Source organism: Thrips palmi, unplaced genomic scaffold, assembly GCF_012932325.1.
Source record: "Thrips palmi isolate BJ-2018 unplaced genomic scaffold, TpBJ-2018v1 HiC_scaffold_6, whole genome shotgun sequence".
Lineage (NCBI taxonomy): Eukaryota > Metazoa > Arthropoda > Insecta > Thysanoptera > Thripidae > Thrips > Thrips palmi.
In genome coordinates, this window is record NW_023144633.1 from 8,597,646 (window position 1) to 8,614,191 (window position 16,546).

The following is a 16,546-nucleotide window of genomic DNA, read 5'->3' on the forward strand; positions in this document are numbered from 1 at the left end:
AGTAGCCGAATCCACCCGAGTGCGCCCGAGTGCGACACCGATGGTGCTGCTGCTCTGCGGCATCTCTCGGAACCTCTCGACGGTTCTTCCGAACCAACAAATGCAGCGCTCTGTCTGGAGCCCCCAGCATGCAACAAGGTAGAAGTAACCGACGATGGACAAGCGAATGCCTGCCGAAGGCAGGCTAGCGCCGCAGGCCAAGGTAGGTACGCCAGGCGCGGATTGGAGGAACAGGCAGCGAGACATCGCGAAGCCTGTTACGACAAGACGCGGTCTGGCGTAAACCTACCTTGTATTACACATATATTACCTATATAACTGGTAATATACGTATACTCCCTCGTACACGGCCAAGGGAAGTTGCCGACCCCTCGCCTAGTACTGAATCGTTAATTTCAGGCCAACAATCTTTTGAAACCTTAAGAAATGCATTATTTTAGGCACTTATCATGTTTAGACCCGAAAAGACGCGAAATTCCACTTTTGATTTTCGACGGAAAAGTTGGAATTTACCTTCGGCCTTGGTATCGGCGAGGTTAGGCGGTCCCCCGTGATGCGACAGTGGCGCCATCCCACGGCCGCAACACGTACCGCATACGAAAACATTTCTCCAGTGGTTCGGTTTAGTTCGGTTCGCAACGTCGAGGATGCAGGTGTCAGTTTTGTGGCAGTACGTTTTGGACATTTTGGATAAGCCCAGACATTGAGGTCCACGTCCGTGCGTTTTTGCTTGTTTGCGGGCGGGCGGTCATAGGGCCCTTGCCCTGTAGATTGCTCTGGCTGAGGGTGCCGCGGTGTCGCCGTGTGGCGATGCTCTTCGCGGGCTCTCTGCCTTTCTCGGCGGGCGGAGCGGTCGACATCGTGCGCTAATTTTTCCTCCGGAGACATGAGGTATCGAGGCTTGTACAAAGCCGTGCCAGGGCGACCGAACCGGTACGTGGTACCTGACCCGCCACTGGCTGAGGAGCTAGAGGCGCCTTGGCTGCTGTGAGCCTGCACTGAGAAAACAAACGTGGCCAATTCCGCACGAGGTGGTGTGGTCAAATTTTGTTAAGATTTGACCACGTTTCGTGATGCGGTCATCGCAATTCGGAGCGCAAACGTGGTCAATCTTATCGAGGCCCTATCCTTTAACATGGCGCAAACGTGGCGGATTCCGCGTTTGGTGATGCGGCGACGAGACTGACCTCGGCCGCGTCACCAAACGTGGTCAAAGTCCCTGTCCGCACCACACGTGCGGAATTGGCCGCGTTTGTTTTCTCAGTGTGGGGGTGCTCCGGGGTGTGGCCGGCGTCCGCGCGACTTGTGGATGCCTGAGGGCCTTGCGGCCCTTGCCCCTCACTGCGCCGAAGCGGCGGCGGGGGTGGCGGTGCAAAGATGTTCGGGCCGAGCCCGAGAGGGAATAGAGAATTTCCTAAAGCACTTTGCGCTTGTGGCGCCGGTAAGGGAGTATGGGGCGATTTGTAACAGGGGCGATTCGTAACAAATGCGTTTATTAATTTAAGTGGAGGGAGCAGAGGAAAATCTGAGTATGGCCACTCTTTCACTTCAAGTAGAGGGTCTTTGAACAATCGAAGCGGATGTGATCGGTGCTCAGGTATAGTTTTGGAGGGCGTCTGAAATAGTCCAACGTACACCGAAATTTCGGCAAACAGGCAAAATCTTTTATTTTGAGTTCTAGGAAGTTTCTGTCTGAGGCTCCCCAGGTATGAATCACCATCGAAGTACCGTTGGGGCCTTGAAGCGTGACCCCTTTACAATGTAAACACGTGCCATAAGTTGCTTTTACTTTGTCCAGTGATAGTTAGGGACGGATTTCTTGCGTAACAGGCATTTGGGGTGATTTGTAACAGACCCGTATAAAAACAAGAATTTAAGTAGTTTTTGATGTTAAATGCTTGAATTAGCTAGGTTAGGTTAGGTTAATTTGCTCTTCAAAGGCAAATGCCGCAAACCAGAGGTTGGTGCTTGCAGAAATGTTTAATGTGTCATTGACTAAATGGTTTTCCCCCCTTCATCAGAAAATTTTCTTCTTATTTTTAGGACCTTTACTACTGATGAACAAAAAGAATATGTAGATGGCCAGTATAATGATTATGACAGAAATCCCCCTGACATAGACAGGCCGTGGCTAAGTTTATCTTTGCCCAAGTTCAAAAGTGGGAAGGTGGATTTAAGGCCCACGATTTCATTGCTCTAATGTTTCCAAAATGAGCTGTACAAAGCCACTTCCACCAATTGTGGGGCCTCCCGCTCCTGCAGATTGCCAAGATGCGTGACTGCTACAATGCTCTTGTGTGAACTTTGCAGGGAGTGGATGCACATGCTGTGTGTGGGTGACTCAAGAGGTATAGACCATTTGTTTCATTTGTTTAAAATCCTTTTTACTATATGTTAATAGCATTGTTGAAACTACTTTTCTTTCTCCTGCAGCCATTGCTGTGTCTGGGGCTGCGTACATGTGTCCATTGCACTTTCCAAAACCTGAGTGTAAGTAGCATCAGAACAGTACATTTTAGTAATTTCAATTTTCTTTATTTAAACTTGTGTTTCAACTTGTCTCCACAGCAAAAGAACAAGATGAATCTAGAGCATTAAGACCGGAAGTCAAAAAGAAGTTCTGAATACTGAGATTGTTGTTGTTTTAGTGGGTATACTTTTTTTAAGTACTTGACTGTAATTTTTTAGATTCCATCACCATGTTTTTCTCAGACCGCCTCTTGGGAAAAGCGTTGTATCTCTATTGTGTAAGAATCTATTTTGGATAATCATTTGCTTTACAAGTATTGAACCTTGATGGTCAAATGTGCAATTTTGATACAAACTATTGTAGGATAGAAATTTTTAAGTATCTTTTTAATTGTGTGTCTAAAGGTGGTAGCTTCAAGTATTTTTATGAGATTGTTGTTGTTGTGACTGATTAGCAATTTTCAATGTGTACCTGTTTTTTTCTGGCAATTTTCGTTTCTTTGGTACAATTCATTTGATACCTGAGAATAGTGTGATATGTGAGGGGCCGGGTTTTCTCAGACCGCCTCTTGGGAAAAGCGTTGTATCTCTATTGTGTAAGAATCTATTTTGGATAATCATTTGCTTTACAAGTATTGAACCTTGATGGTTAAATGTGCAATTTTGATACAAACTATTGTAGGATAGAAGTACCATTTTAATTGTGTTTCTTGAGGTGGTATAGCTTCAAGTATTTTTATGAGATTGTTGTCTACAGCAAAAGAGCAAAATGAATCTAGAGCATTAAGACCGGAAGTCAAGAAGTTCTGAATACTGAGATTGTTGTTGTTTTAGTGGGTATACTTTTTAAAGTACTTGACTGTAATTTTTTAGATTCAATCACCATGTTTTTCTCAGACCGCCTCTTGGGAAAAGCGTTGTATCTCTATTGTGTAAGAATCTATTTTGGATAATCATTTGCTTTACAAGTATTGAACCTTGATGGTCAAATGTGCAATTTTGATCCAAACTATTGTAGGATAGAAATTTTTAAGTATCTTTTTAATTGTGTGTCTTGAGGTGGTAGCTTCAAGTATTTTTATGAGATTGTTGTTGTTCTGACTGATTAGCAATTTTCAATGTGTACCTGTTTTTTTTTCTGGCAATTTTCGTTTCTTTGGTACAATTCATTGTGATACCTGAGAATAGTGTGATATGTGAGGGGCTGGGTGAGAGTTTGCCAATAGGAGTACAATAAATTGCCTTTGATTTTTTATTTGTTTCTTGTTTTACTTTTTCCTCAATGTTTGGTCGTCCGATGAACGAGGATTTTTCTCCCCCGATTACTAGACAAATGTACATCACATATACACCACACTAAACATAATAAAATTTGAAAAACCAGCGAGGCCCACACCAGATGGTGCGCCGAATCTTCTCTTATCTATTCGCACCCCAAGGTGGTGTATGCAATAGATTAAATACAAATCGCACCAGTAGTGTGAGCTAAAATAGTTTTTATTTTCCGCACCACCCCTCTCTGGCTACTGGTGACGAGTCACAATTGGCAATACTGATAAATTGCTTCTCTATTTTGTCAAACTTCAGGTCCATGTACCACTCTTGGTCTGTTGTGCTGGTGTTTACATTGTTTTGTTTTGTTTTTTTCGTTAAAGGCCAAAAAATAATTTTCCTTAAAAAGAGGCAAACAAAAATGTAAGCAAAATCTGTAAGATCAAGGGTTTGGAACTGGTTGAGTTAAAAAAAAATTACTCCTTTTCATTCAGGATTTGTTTAGACATCTGAGAATTTTCTGCATGGTTAAGGTGGTTTGCTGTCTTAGGGATGAATAAAACTCATAAGATCAAATGTTAAGATAACAATTTTGTTTATGTCAATGTATGAAAGATACACAATTGCTAATGATTAAAAATTCAGAATTTCTCTGAAACGGTTTTACCTTTTCATTCAATGATTTTATGATACAAGTAACATTTGTACATGTTTATAAAACCGATATGAAAGATACACAATTGCTAATGATTAAAAATTCAGAATTTCTCTGAAACGGTATTCACCTTTTCATTCAATGATTATATTATACAAGTAACATTTATACATGTTTATAAAACCTTATCATTTCAATAACTACACTAAGTTATTTTCACAAAAACAAAGAAATACCTTCACAAAACACTCTTTCCACATAGCATGCAAATGAGTGAAAATTATTGCACAAAACTGTGTACTAAAATATATAGAAGGAGAAAAAACTAACTAAAAAGGAAGAAAAAGCAAATGTCATTGTCTTATGAAATTTAAAGTGTCTTAACGTTAAGACGTTGCTTCTTATTTGTCAGCAATGACTCTGTACACATAGGTTCCACAAAAATCAGTGCCATTGTGCGGAGAAGTCCTTATTCTTCTGCAACTGTAACAAAATTAAGTAGGCCCAGCATAAATAATTGACAGATTTGTCCTTGTGAGAGAGTTTACAAAAGTAACAATATCCTTCTTGTTGCATGAAAATTCTAAATATATTTTTTATCGGTCAGAAATTTAGGTTTAAGATTCCCACATAGGGAGGCAACCTGTCCACTAAATTTTGACAGAATTTGAGCAGGTGGATGTAAGGACCTGCTTTACAAAAATAAATTTACTCTTTAGATCTTAGAACAAGTATTTTGCCATGAATATCTAGCCCCAAAGCATGACAAAAAATTATATAAAGACACTGGAAAACATGCCACAGAAAATAAAATGTTGTGTCTGTTGGCAGTATAATGACATACATCTCCCTAAAATAAAAGAATGAAGGTGTCACCATCAAAATTTTCATAAACATGCAATAACACTTACCTAGCTTCATCAGACACTGGTACCACTGCCAGTTGCCCTCCAGCTGCCTGTACCTCTGCTCCATGGTTCCAGCGAGGTTTTCTACAAATTCAGCTGCATTCTGCGAGGCCAATGCCCCCAACAATTGGCCCTTCGAGGCCGCCACAGCCTCCATCCAGGTGTTGGACTGAACACCGTCGAAGACACCTGAATAAAAAAAGTTATTATTGTTGTGAGCGTCTGGCTGTCTGGCTGTCAACATGCCTAGTGGTGCCCTCCTTGTCAGTTTCAGAAGTGGGTGCTTGAATAAAGTCAGTCTTGTCCTGGTCACCACTAGAAACTGTTCTCTCTGATCTCTCTGAGACCTTATCCACCACAATTGTCTTAAAGATAGATTAAAGAGGTTGCAACCCTCGATTTTTTTTATTCACTTCTGTTTTAGGTGATGATCTTCAAGTTGTTAAAAGTAGGAATAGACTTTGCAGACAGGATAACACAAGTTGATGTACTCTGTACACTCAGCATTCCATTTTGGTCTGCGTAAACTCCCTTTTCCAAACTCTTGCGTAGCTTCCTGGGCACGCCGCTTGCTGGATTAATCTCACATTTTACAGGGACATTCTGAGATGCCAGTCACAGGACCCCATACCAAGTTCCAGAAAAATATTCAAATGCATTTTAAATGTTCATTTTTTTTAAAAATATAGAAAGAAATATTTATTTAGAAATGAAACGGAAACAGATATCATCTTAGAATATCACAGGGAGAAAATGTTTAAAAAAGAAAACTATGTTTTGACAAATTGAAATATTGTTTGAAAATCTCCAGGGTTGCAACCCCCTTCAGATCACCTTCCCCTCCCAAAGCAATCGGCTATCTGCGACACACAGGTCCAGCCTATAGGCGGTGCTATAGCGCTCTATCCTACTACACCCGCACCAGCCCCCTCAGTCCCCGCAAGGTGGAGGATGTCGCTCTCCCCCAAGCGCGGGGTGAGGCGGGGCTGGCGGGGGTACGGCAGGCCTGCGGCAGGCTACGGCAGCTCTGCGGGTGTGAGGCGGGGCAGGGTGACGTGATGGTGGGGACGCGTTGGGTAGGCACGCCTATGGTATGGCGGATGGCTCACTGATTTCACACCTCCCCTGAGGCGGGCGGCCCTGCGGCCGGCGGCGGCTGGGCTGGCGGCGGCGCGCCTCGTCGCCCAGCTGTCAAACGGCCGGCATCTCTCTCGCACTCACACGGCCACGTGGGAGGAACAAGGACAGAAAGTCAGCCCGTGCGGCCGAGGCAGCGCAGCGCTGGGTCGCCGTCGTCGCCGCTGCCGTGCGGCTGGGTCGAGTCCGGCGTGTCACACCTTCGCCGCCTCACTCATTTCATCTCCTATCTCTCTTCTTTGCCTTTCTCTCTCTCTATGCGGCCCGCTATGCTCACTCTGAGACCCCTGCTCTAAACGCGTTTCGAATTTTGGCCGCCTCCACCGGTTTCTGGCCCACTGTGCGCCAGGGTGGACAGCCGCCCGAAACTCAAAGCACCCCGCCGTCCCCATCGAAGAAGACGAATGAAACAAAGAGTACTTACCAGAGAAGTTTATGTCCTGCGGACGGCCTATGCCTCTGTAGAGCGCATCTGAGAGCTTGTGATTAAGCCTTCTGGCTTTCTCAGCCGTTGCCGCCACCTCCACCGTCCAGTCCACAAAATTCCTCAGCCCAATCTTTGTCACTGCACTTTCTGGGAATGCCGCGATCATGGCGTAGTAATCGGCCCTGTTGTTTTCCCAAGACATAGTGCACTTGATTGAGATGACGATATTTAGTACACAGACAACCTTCACCGACCGTGATGAGACCACAACTGCCTTTGCAACCCTCCTACCTCTGGCCCACGCGGCAAGCTAGGGCTGGTCATAGTTATGTCATTGCTATTGCTGTCATTGCTACTCAACAAATCATTGCTGGCATTGCTATTGCTGTTTCATTGCTATTGCTATTTCAGCTGTTGCATCGCAGAAAGCCCATCAGTCCACTGTTGACGAGCTGACGAGCACGAACGAGACTGCCGAGCTCTTAAGTGAAAGATGGAGAATTGCGAATTTGAGTAAGTCGAGAATGTGGACTGTGCGTTAACTGCGTTTGATCCGAGTGGCGAAAATCCATGGGTCGCTAACACGCCGAGTGACCAGAACGACGTCAAGTTTGTTGATTTTATTCCTTACATTTTATGTGCGCCAATTTTTTTTCGTTTTCGTTTCATTCGGAATCGGGGTACACTGCCAGAAAAACTGTTAGTTGGTCGAATTCTTCGTAGCCTGGAGAACGGATGTGTGATATTGTTGTGTCAAGGTAGGCAACTGGGAACTTAGGTGGTTTATTGGTTGAACAGTCATGCACGCGAGTACTCCTCGTGTCGCGGTCCGCAGTGCTTTGGCGGCCGGGGCCGGGCAAGGGCGGATCCAGGGACGGGTTCAGGGGGGGGGCGATGTCGCGAAAGTTGCCTACCTACAGGGTTAATGTGCGACTTTTTGCCTACCTTTCAGGCGGCTTCACCGCCTGGGGGGGCGACGCCCCCATCCCCCCCCATCCCCCCCTGGATCCGCGCCTGGCCTGGGGCCGGGGCGCTGGAGTGCCGCCTATTGTCGGTTCCGCGACGGCCTCGGCTGGGCTAGGTTTGTTCGGGCACTCGGCTCGTGGGTCGGGGGGCGCCAGGAAACCAGCATCACAGCAATATAAATAATAATTTCCATGTTATTGTTTTTTTAGAGACTACCTTGCGTTTCGAAAAGCCTGCATGGACCGGAGTCACGATGAGATAAGGGCAATCCTCCTAGCCAAGGGGCTTACGACACCCTTAGCGGATGCAATCACCCAAAAGTTTCTCGATTTTCACAATACTCGAAAGAAATATATTCAACTGAAGCAGAACACCAAGGCCCTTCAAATGTGGGTCGAAAGGGAAGAGGCCAAGCTGGCATTCCCTCGGGTCAGTGTTCCGGAGGAAGACGCATACGTCTACAACAGGTAAGGCCAAACTTCACCTGGAGTGATATTGAGCAAACAATTAGTTCTACCTTTAGTTTGTTCTGCCAATATCGATATGTAAATCCAATTTATCATAAAGTTTTGTCTTGCCACATTGTCAAGTGGTGTTCGTTTGCGTGGTCACGGGGTGACCAATTAATGTCCGGAGTCTTCGGTCTGCACATGCATAGACTCCGTGTTGATCGAGGACGTGTGGCGTGTTGCTGCTCGTGTGGAGTATGCCCGGGTGCACATGAATACCCTTTACCCTTCACGTCGGTAGTGCGTCGGGCGCATGGTGTATCGGCACGGTACGATACGTGCCTCTTTGTGGTTACAAAGGTAGCCACAATTAGGCTACAAACGAACGGTTTAAGCGCCGTTGCCGTTCTTGCCGGTTTTTGTGTTCCCTTCAACGCCTGTGACGTAGGCCACCAGCCCGGACCGCAACACTCCGGTGTGCAGACAGCGGCCTACCTCACCCCGTGAGAGGTCAGGGGCAAGGTAGGCCACTGTCTCTACATCAGTGTGTTGCGGGCCGGGCTGGTGGCCTACGTCACAGGCGCTAAAGGCACTAAAGGCTACCCTACCTCAGGCAAGCGATGCTCAAGAAGAGGGATGAGGGCGAGGGCACCTGCGGAACGCACACACAGGGACGTTGGTACGATCGCGGAGTATCGACAGAATAATCACATCAATCAGTCTCATTTGCACTTGATCACACGCCGCGACACACGCTGCGTGTCTGCAACGATTCTCTTTTTGTTTGTACGAATTCTCTAAAGAAACAAAAAAGGAGATGTAAAGAAAGAAAGTTCCTTTTTTATACCTTTTGTCCTGCGTTCAGTGGCAAACAGGCTTTCATCTATACTCGAAATCAAGCTCCATCCTACGTATGACTAATCTGTTCACTTTTACAGTGCCTTCATACAAGAACAGAAGAAGAATATGGCAACATGTCGCGGCTGCATAGTTCACTGGATGGTTACTACACACGTCCATCACGTGCTACGGCTACAAATCCACCAAGAAATGAAAGACATAGATGCAGAAAGACTCACTGAACTACGCCTTATCGAGCAGTTAAAAGTAACTAAGTCAATTTATCTCGGGAGAAAGAAGGCTCTGAACGCTCAGGGTTCTAGCTGCCATGACGGGTAGAGTTATAATTTCAGATAATTTATTTTTCCGTGATTACTTTCAATTATTAGTCAGACTAATTTCATGAGCATGTAACCAATTTCTTAAATTATTTTTTTTTTTGAAAATTATTGGATTTTATTGTAATCTGCAACATTTACCACGTCGATATGATGGATATAAATACGATCTTTTCCTTCAGTTCTGTCAATTCTTCAATTCTGTCCATCATATGCCACTTTTCAAGTGTATACGTGACTTTTTGGTAGTCATTTTCATTTTATCGGGCAACGAAGCTGAAATGAATATCACAGGCAGAAAAATAAATAACCCTGCGAAACTAGATTATCCGAGCCGTTTTTTAAAGTGTTACAAAAACATATACCCTTGCCCACACAACAGACACATTTCCAAACCCCTGGAGAACGGCTTCGCTTCCCCAGCAATAAATTTTATAAATTTTCTGAACCAAAGTTGTCAAACATTTTGTGAGAAAACCAAAAATTATTTTTTTGAAAATTTTGAAGTAATCTTTTACCCTCGATTGAGGAAAAATAACATCTTTCCCAGTTCTGTCAATTCTTCAATTCTGTCCATCATATGCCACTTTTCAAGTGTATACGTGACTTTTTGGTAGTCATTTTCATTTTATCGGGCAACGAAGCTGAAATGAATATCACAGGCAGAAATAATAAATAATTTACTGAACTAGAGTTATTGAGTTGTTTTCTTAAACGTGATTACAAAAATATATACCCTTGCCCACACAACTCACATTTCCAAACGTTAAGAACTTTTGGTTCTCAGAAATATTTTTAAAGCTGACAAGTGCTCAAACATTGTTGTTGAGACACAAAAACATAGTGAAAATTTGAACAATCTTTAACCCTCCACGAGGAAAACTAACAACTGCCAAGAACCGCAATGCATCGAGCTGACCAACCCAGGCAACAAAAAACGAAGCTGGCCTTCAGATTTCTCATATCAAGCATCCCTAGCCTCGCAACGAGGTCCTTCAATCGCAATAGGAATAGCAATAGGAATAGCAATGGGAATAGCCATAGAACTTCTCGGGGCTGCACGCGCCGCCTTTACCCCCACTCCGCCGATTTCGACCCCCACTACCGCTCAGCACAGCCGCGCGATGCTGTTGTGTTACTCCCGATCTGTCGATGACTTCCGGTCTAGGTTTTCTCCGAAGTACCCTGTTCGGTGTAAACCTGCCAAAACTCACCGAAATATGCCGGTTTCTTGTACTGTTTCCGGTCTGTGTTCTTCTTCTTGTTCTTCACTACAGGCCCTGCTAGAAGTGTCTGATAAACCTGGTGTTGGATTCCGCAGGGTATACCCATGAAACGTGTGCTTTTTGTACGGTTCTCTTCCCGCTGATTCTTCGCCTGCTTGAGGTCCTCTGCCCCGCACACGCACGCATTCTGCCAGAGACGCTCCCTGCGTACACCGAAGCTAGCTGCGCTCGTCACCATGGAGACAAGCCCCGATGTAAGTATATTTTTTCGCTACACCGTGTAGATGGTTATTGTACACTTAACTAAATACTGTTTTAACATTTTATTTAGAACCTTGAAGAACTTGTTCTCGAGAGAGGGTCTTAATTCACTATTCTCGTAGGTGTGTTAAGCGTGGTTGAAACCTACTGTCTTTCCGATACGGTTTGGACTAAGACCGAAACAGCTTCTTGAAGAGAAAGTTAAAGAAGCTAGTTTATGGGATCAAAACCCTCATTTAATTTTTTTAACATATCGCACTGTACGAAAAAACCACAGTGAATCCCGTTAATTTTATTGCCGGGATTTACTGTAGTTCAGATCACAGGATTTACCGTGCCTGGCTACAGTATCAACTGTACCTGGTACAGGATATTCCGTACTCCCCCCCCTGTGGTACAGTAAATCCTGTACAAAGTACAGTAGATCCTGTTAAAAAGTACAGTAAATCCTGTACTCTGAACTACAGTGACAGCTGTACTAATCACTACTGGATTTACTGTGATTTTTTCCCAGAGTGCGCCTATGCGCCTGATTTTTACTTATACCACGTCGTATGTAACGAAACTAGCTGTTTCCCCTTAAGTGGCCTGACAAACACCTAGGGGTCATTATAAAAAGATCCCATCTCAAAGGGTTTTGCGTTTCGCTGGTTTCGTTCGGCTGTAATAACATGGCGAAGTTTTCACTTTGGTCAGAATCATGATATTTTCTTTATTTTCCTCCGTACTTACTGAGCGTGTTTAGCTTTTTTCGGACAATGGTTCTTGACGCGAAGAGAGCTGGGGAACACGATGGGAATAGTCGAGACGATAGGCTGAAGTTTCATGTCCCTTTCTTCGTTTAACGTTTTTTTTTTTTCGAAAAAAAGTTGTATTTAAAATGGCTCATCTTCGATCTTGATGTGACTTTTCCAACAGGATCTTCTCACATATTGAAAGAAAATACTAAAAGGATTTGGTCGGCCCACCGTAAGTTTTTTTCTGGATAAGAAAAGCTGTATCATTTTGGTCTGTTTTCTTGAATTCTCGAACCAACTTTCTGAGTTTGCGTCCAAGCTTATGACACGTGAGCACATATATTTGTCTTGTCGAAACGAATCCGTTGATATCCAGAAAAGTCATTTTCGACTATTTTGAAAATTCACCCTAGTTTCTCTCATACTGAAATATGGTGTAAATTTTCACAGTGGTCCAAAATGACTTTTCTATTTATCAACGGATTCGTCTCGTCAAAACAAATTTGTCATAAGCTTGGACACCTTATTTCACTATGAGAGAAACTAGGGTAAATTTTCAAAATAAACAAAATATCATGATTGTCACCAAAGGGATAACTTCGCCAGCCGAACGGAGTGAGAGACCGCAAAACGATGGAGGAAAATTGACATGGGATCTTTTTTATGCTGACCTCTACCCCTTGGAAAAGTTTCATCCAAATCGAAGAGATGAATTTCCAAGAGTTCGTTGCTTTGGCATGGAGTCGCCCGGTGAGGTTAGCGAGGATCCTGCACTGCAAATCCATGTGTAGGACAGGTCGAACTTTAAAGCGTAGACTAGTTTGTCCTACGCTTGCAAGTGTCGACCAGTTGTGTCCGACGCTTTGAATAGTGTCGACCACACACTGTCCGACGGCTGACGTGTGGGATCACAATAGGAAACTCAGTGCAATTTGCCGTAGGACCAACAGTGTCCTACACATGCAGTCGTCGGACACAACTGGTCGACACTTGCAAGCGTAGGACAAACTGGTCTACGCTTTAAAGTGTCGACCTGTCCTACACTTGGATTTGCAGTGTGACGCCCCTCTTCCCGCAGCTGCTGTCTTTGCCTGACGACGCGCTGCTGGCCGTGCTGGCCTTCCTGCCCGCCAGGACGCTCTTCGCCTGCCGCGTGGCGTGCCGCCGCCTCAGGGACCTCTGCCTGCACCGCCACCTGTGGCGCTCCGTCTGCGTGGAGAGCCTGGGAGTGCTGCGCGCCGCGACGGCAGCCCTCATCCCATGCATCGGCAGACTCAAGGTAGAATTGAAATGTTCTTGTAACGATTGTCTTTGGAAACCGCCAGGAAGTGAATGTGGTTTCGGTCGTTTCCAAAATGATACAGGCGTTCTCTGATACGATGGATTACAGATTTCGTTAAAATCTCTGATACAGTCCAAATTATCATTTACTTACAGTAATAGATTCGTCTTGACAAGACAAACAAAAAAGTTACTTCATGTCTTGGGCTTGGATGCGAATTAACTAATTATTTGAGCTTGAAAAGTGTTAAATTTCCCTTGAGTGCAAAATACTCACCTAACACTTCCTAATTTCGTATTTTAGCCTCCGATGTGCATTGACATTTTCTTTTTGTCTCATTGAGACTAACCAATTTCTGTGCGTGGATGTTACTTTGGTCAATTTCAAAAAATATCTCCTCCTGGAACCCCTGGACTGTTATGGCAAGGTTACCAAACATGGATCACCTTTTCAAAATGTCCTGTATTTCGCATGGTGGTCTCAGAAAGCCCCCAGGCACCCTGGCATTCCTCTCGAGGGCGTCGCACTTGCATAGAGGAAATCGTCATCGGTCGGGTTCCACAATCGGACTTCTTTTTTAAAAAAAGAAAAAAAATGCCTCTTAGCATAAAAATGTGCAGTTATGCAGCTTTTGTGCGTTTTCGCGCACGAAGTCAAGCACTACACGCGTGTGCTCAATTTTGTGCATAAGCTACACTCTCATTCTACACTGTTAGAAATTAGCTCCGAAATTTTATGGAGAAAAACCCTCTAATCACGTTCATGGAGACTCCATTCATTTTCCATCTTTTTTCGGAGAGATTTTCTCAGGGCTTAAACAGATGTGCTTCGGAGCCGAGGGGGTAAACACTCGTGTAATACCCTGTACAAGCTGTCCTGTAATACCCTGTAATACCCTGTAATACCCTGTAATACCCTGTAATACCCTGTAATACCCTGTAATACCCTGTAATACCCTGTAATACGCGCGTAATACCCCCAATGGGCCCTGTGAAATAACCTCCCCACAATGACCTCCTAGATAATTGGTACAGAATTTTTCATTATCACCCACACTCTTCCGTGTATTACGGGTGAATCACGTGTATTCCGGTTATATTACGCGTATTACGGGTATTACGGGTGCATTACGCGTATTACGTGTGTATTACGGGTATTACGGGTGCATTACGCGTATTACGTGTGTATTACGCGTATTACTGTTGTATTACGCGTATTACGGGTGAATTACGTGTATCATAGGTGTTTGGCGCGCTTTTTGGGTCCGTAATAGTTACGTTTTTTTACATAGAAACTGTTCCGTTGATATTCCATGCGCACCGTAATACACCTGTAATACACTTGTAATACCCGTAATACACATGTAATACCCGTAATACACACGTAATACCCGTAATACACCTGTAATACGCGTAATACATCTGTAATACCCGTAATTCGCGTAATAGGGAGTAGTCTGTACACCAAAACCCCGAGTGTTAACCCCCTCGTTCGGAGCATTACTTGGGTCCTGATGAGAGGTAAAATGCATGTCTTTTCTCAGATATGTTAAAGAGGGCTTCACTGAAGCATTCTTTAGTCTGAAATGGTCAAAGAAGGGACAATCTCCTTCGAGCTCATTTGACTTATACCCTGTAGCTTTCCCTTAATATTATGAAAAACTGAGGTAAACAAGTAGGGGTCCGCTTTTTCTTCATTTTTTAACTGGTTGCAAACCTTTTTTCGTGTTTCCGAGATAGTGAAGCATGCATTTTTGTTCAAAATTCCGAAACTTTTCGGAGAAAGCCCAGAATTTGCATTTATGGAGAGCTCCATGCAGAAGTTTCGGAAAAACTCCATGATTTTTCCATATTTTTTTTTCGGAATTTTCTGACAGTGTAGGAGCGTCACACCACGTTGACACGAATGTGACACAATGTCACGTTCGTTTGAACATTGTGTCACATTCGTATGAACGTGTGAATAAGCTAATTTATGCCCGATTCACATTTAAACGAACGTGCACTGAGAAAACCTTTCATACTATTTCAGGCCTTACAAAGCAAAGCAGTTTGTTAGAACGAAGTATTTTGAGCATACATAAGCTTACAAAGAAAATACTTTGTAATTTACGAACTATTTCTTCGTATATAACAAAGTAAATTATTTTGTACGTATGTATGCTCAAAATACTTCGTAAGGTTTTAAGGGTGTGAAACAATGCCCAAACGAACGTGACATTTTGTTACATTCGTTTGAACGTGATGTCACGTTCCTAGAATGAGAGTGTATGCACGAAAAGACTTCGCAGTAAGTTCGTGTGCACATCCTGCCATTTCAATTTACCGTGCAGGTGCCCCTGCGACCCGCGGCCTTCCTCCTGGCGGACATTGCGTGCGTCGTCCGTGCGCTTGAGCTGACTGTGCGGATCGGGGGAGATGCAATCCTGGCCCACAGTTTGATCCGAAGGCTCTCCGCGGTCGGCGGCGTCACGGAGCTCGTCCTGCTCATCAAGTGCAGGCGCCCCAACGCGCTGCAGCCGCTGCTGAGTGCGGCCTTTGAAATGCGTGGTCTGCTCACCCTCGACGTGACCAACAACTCGCGCAGGCCGCTGCCCAGCGACTGGTGCGAGGCCGACGGGGTGCCCTCGCTGACCAGGCTTCGCTACGACTCGCCCTCGGCCGACCCTTTCCTGGAACTGCTGCTGCGGACACACGCCGCTACACTGCAACACGTGGAGCTACACCGACTGGAGGACGTCCCCGCGTCGCTCCTCGCTCAGGCTCTCCAGCTTCGCTCCTTGAAGTGTTTGCCGTGTGAAGGCTTGTGGAGGCTGGTGGCCTTGCCCGGCCTTGCCCACATCGACCTACCGTGAAGGAGGCAGTGACGACCAGGAGGGCGCTGCGTCCCCCCCCCCCCCAACACTCTCATTCCAGGAACGTGACATCACGTTGAAACGAACGTGACAAACTGTCACGTTCGTTTGGGCATTGTGTCACATTCGTTTGGGTGTGAATTGGCCGAAAATCAGCTCGTTCACATTCAAACGAACGTGACACAATGCTCAAACGAACGTGATGTCACGTTCCTGGAATGAGAGTGAAGGCACCCTGGCATTCCTCTCGACAAGCTGTGCCTTTACGCGGAAGACCCTGACGCTCCACTGCGCGCTCTCAGCACATCACCCTCCGCCCAACATCTTCAAGAACTAGTCGCTCTTGCTGATAATGAGGAACCGCCGGAAACACACGTTACGACCCTGGTGGCCCCTTTCCTTCCCTCCTTTACATCTTTGAGGACACTCATCGTTTGACGACGACCTTGAGCAAGATTTCTTAAAAGCTGTCAGCCCCACTGTGCTGCCGTGCCTCACGACGCTCAAGGTGAACGTCCTTGAGGATTCGTGCATGCACGGCACACTGCACAGGCCTGCCGTGCACGATGTCCTCATGAGGAACCCTCGTCTGCATCTCTACATTGAAACGGATGACCCCGAGATGATGTGTAACCACTGCCCGTGGTGCAAGTGGGGCTGCCATGAACGTCTGGCAGAAACCACGAACTCTGAGGTGTGCTACTCGTCGCAAAGCAAATCCGCTA

General features: G+C 45.2%; 1 protein-coding gene across 6 annotated transcripts in view; it reads left to right on the forward strand.

Moving 5' to 3' along the window:
• LOC117651718 overlaps window positions 1-15,860 on the forward strand; it is a 28,741-nt gene extending 12,881 nt beyond the window's left edge. For 4 of the 6 annotated variants that reach the window (XM_034396015.1, XM_034396014.1, XM_034396017.1 and 1 more), the window contains exons 2-4: window positions 10,783-10,941; window positions 12,764-12,964; window positions 15,300-15,860. In XM_034396015.1, the coding sequence (XP_034251906.1) occupies window positions 10,924-10,941; window positions 12,764-12,964; window positions 15,300-15,821 (741 nt within the window). In that variant the 5' untranslated portion in view covers window positions 10,783-10,923 and the 3' untranslated portion in view covers window positions 15,822-15,860. Of the gene's footprint in view, window positions 1-10,588; window positions 10,707-10,782; window positions 10,942-12,763; window positions 12,965-15,299 lie in introns of those variants that run through there. The other 2 variants (XM_034396016.1, XM_034396019.1) reach the window with 2 other exon arrangements.
• The last annotated feature ends 686 nt before the right edge of the window (window positions 15,861-16,546 follow it).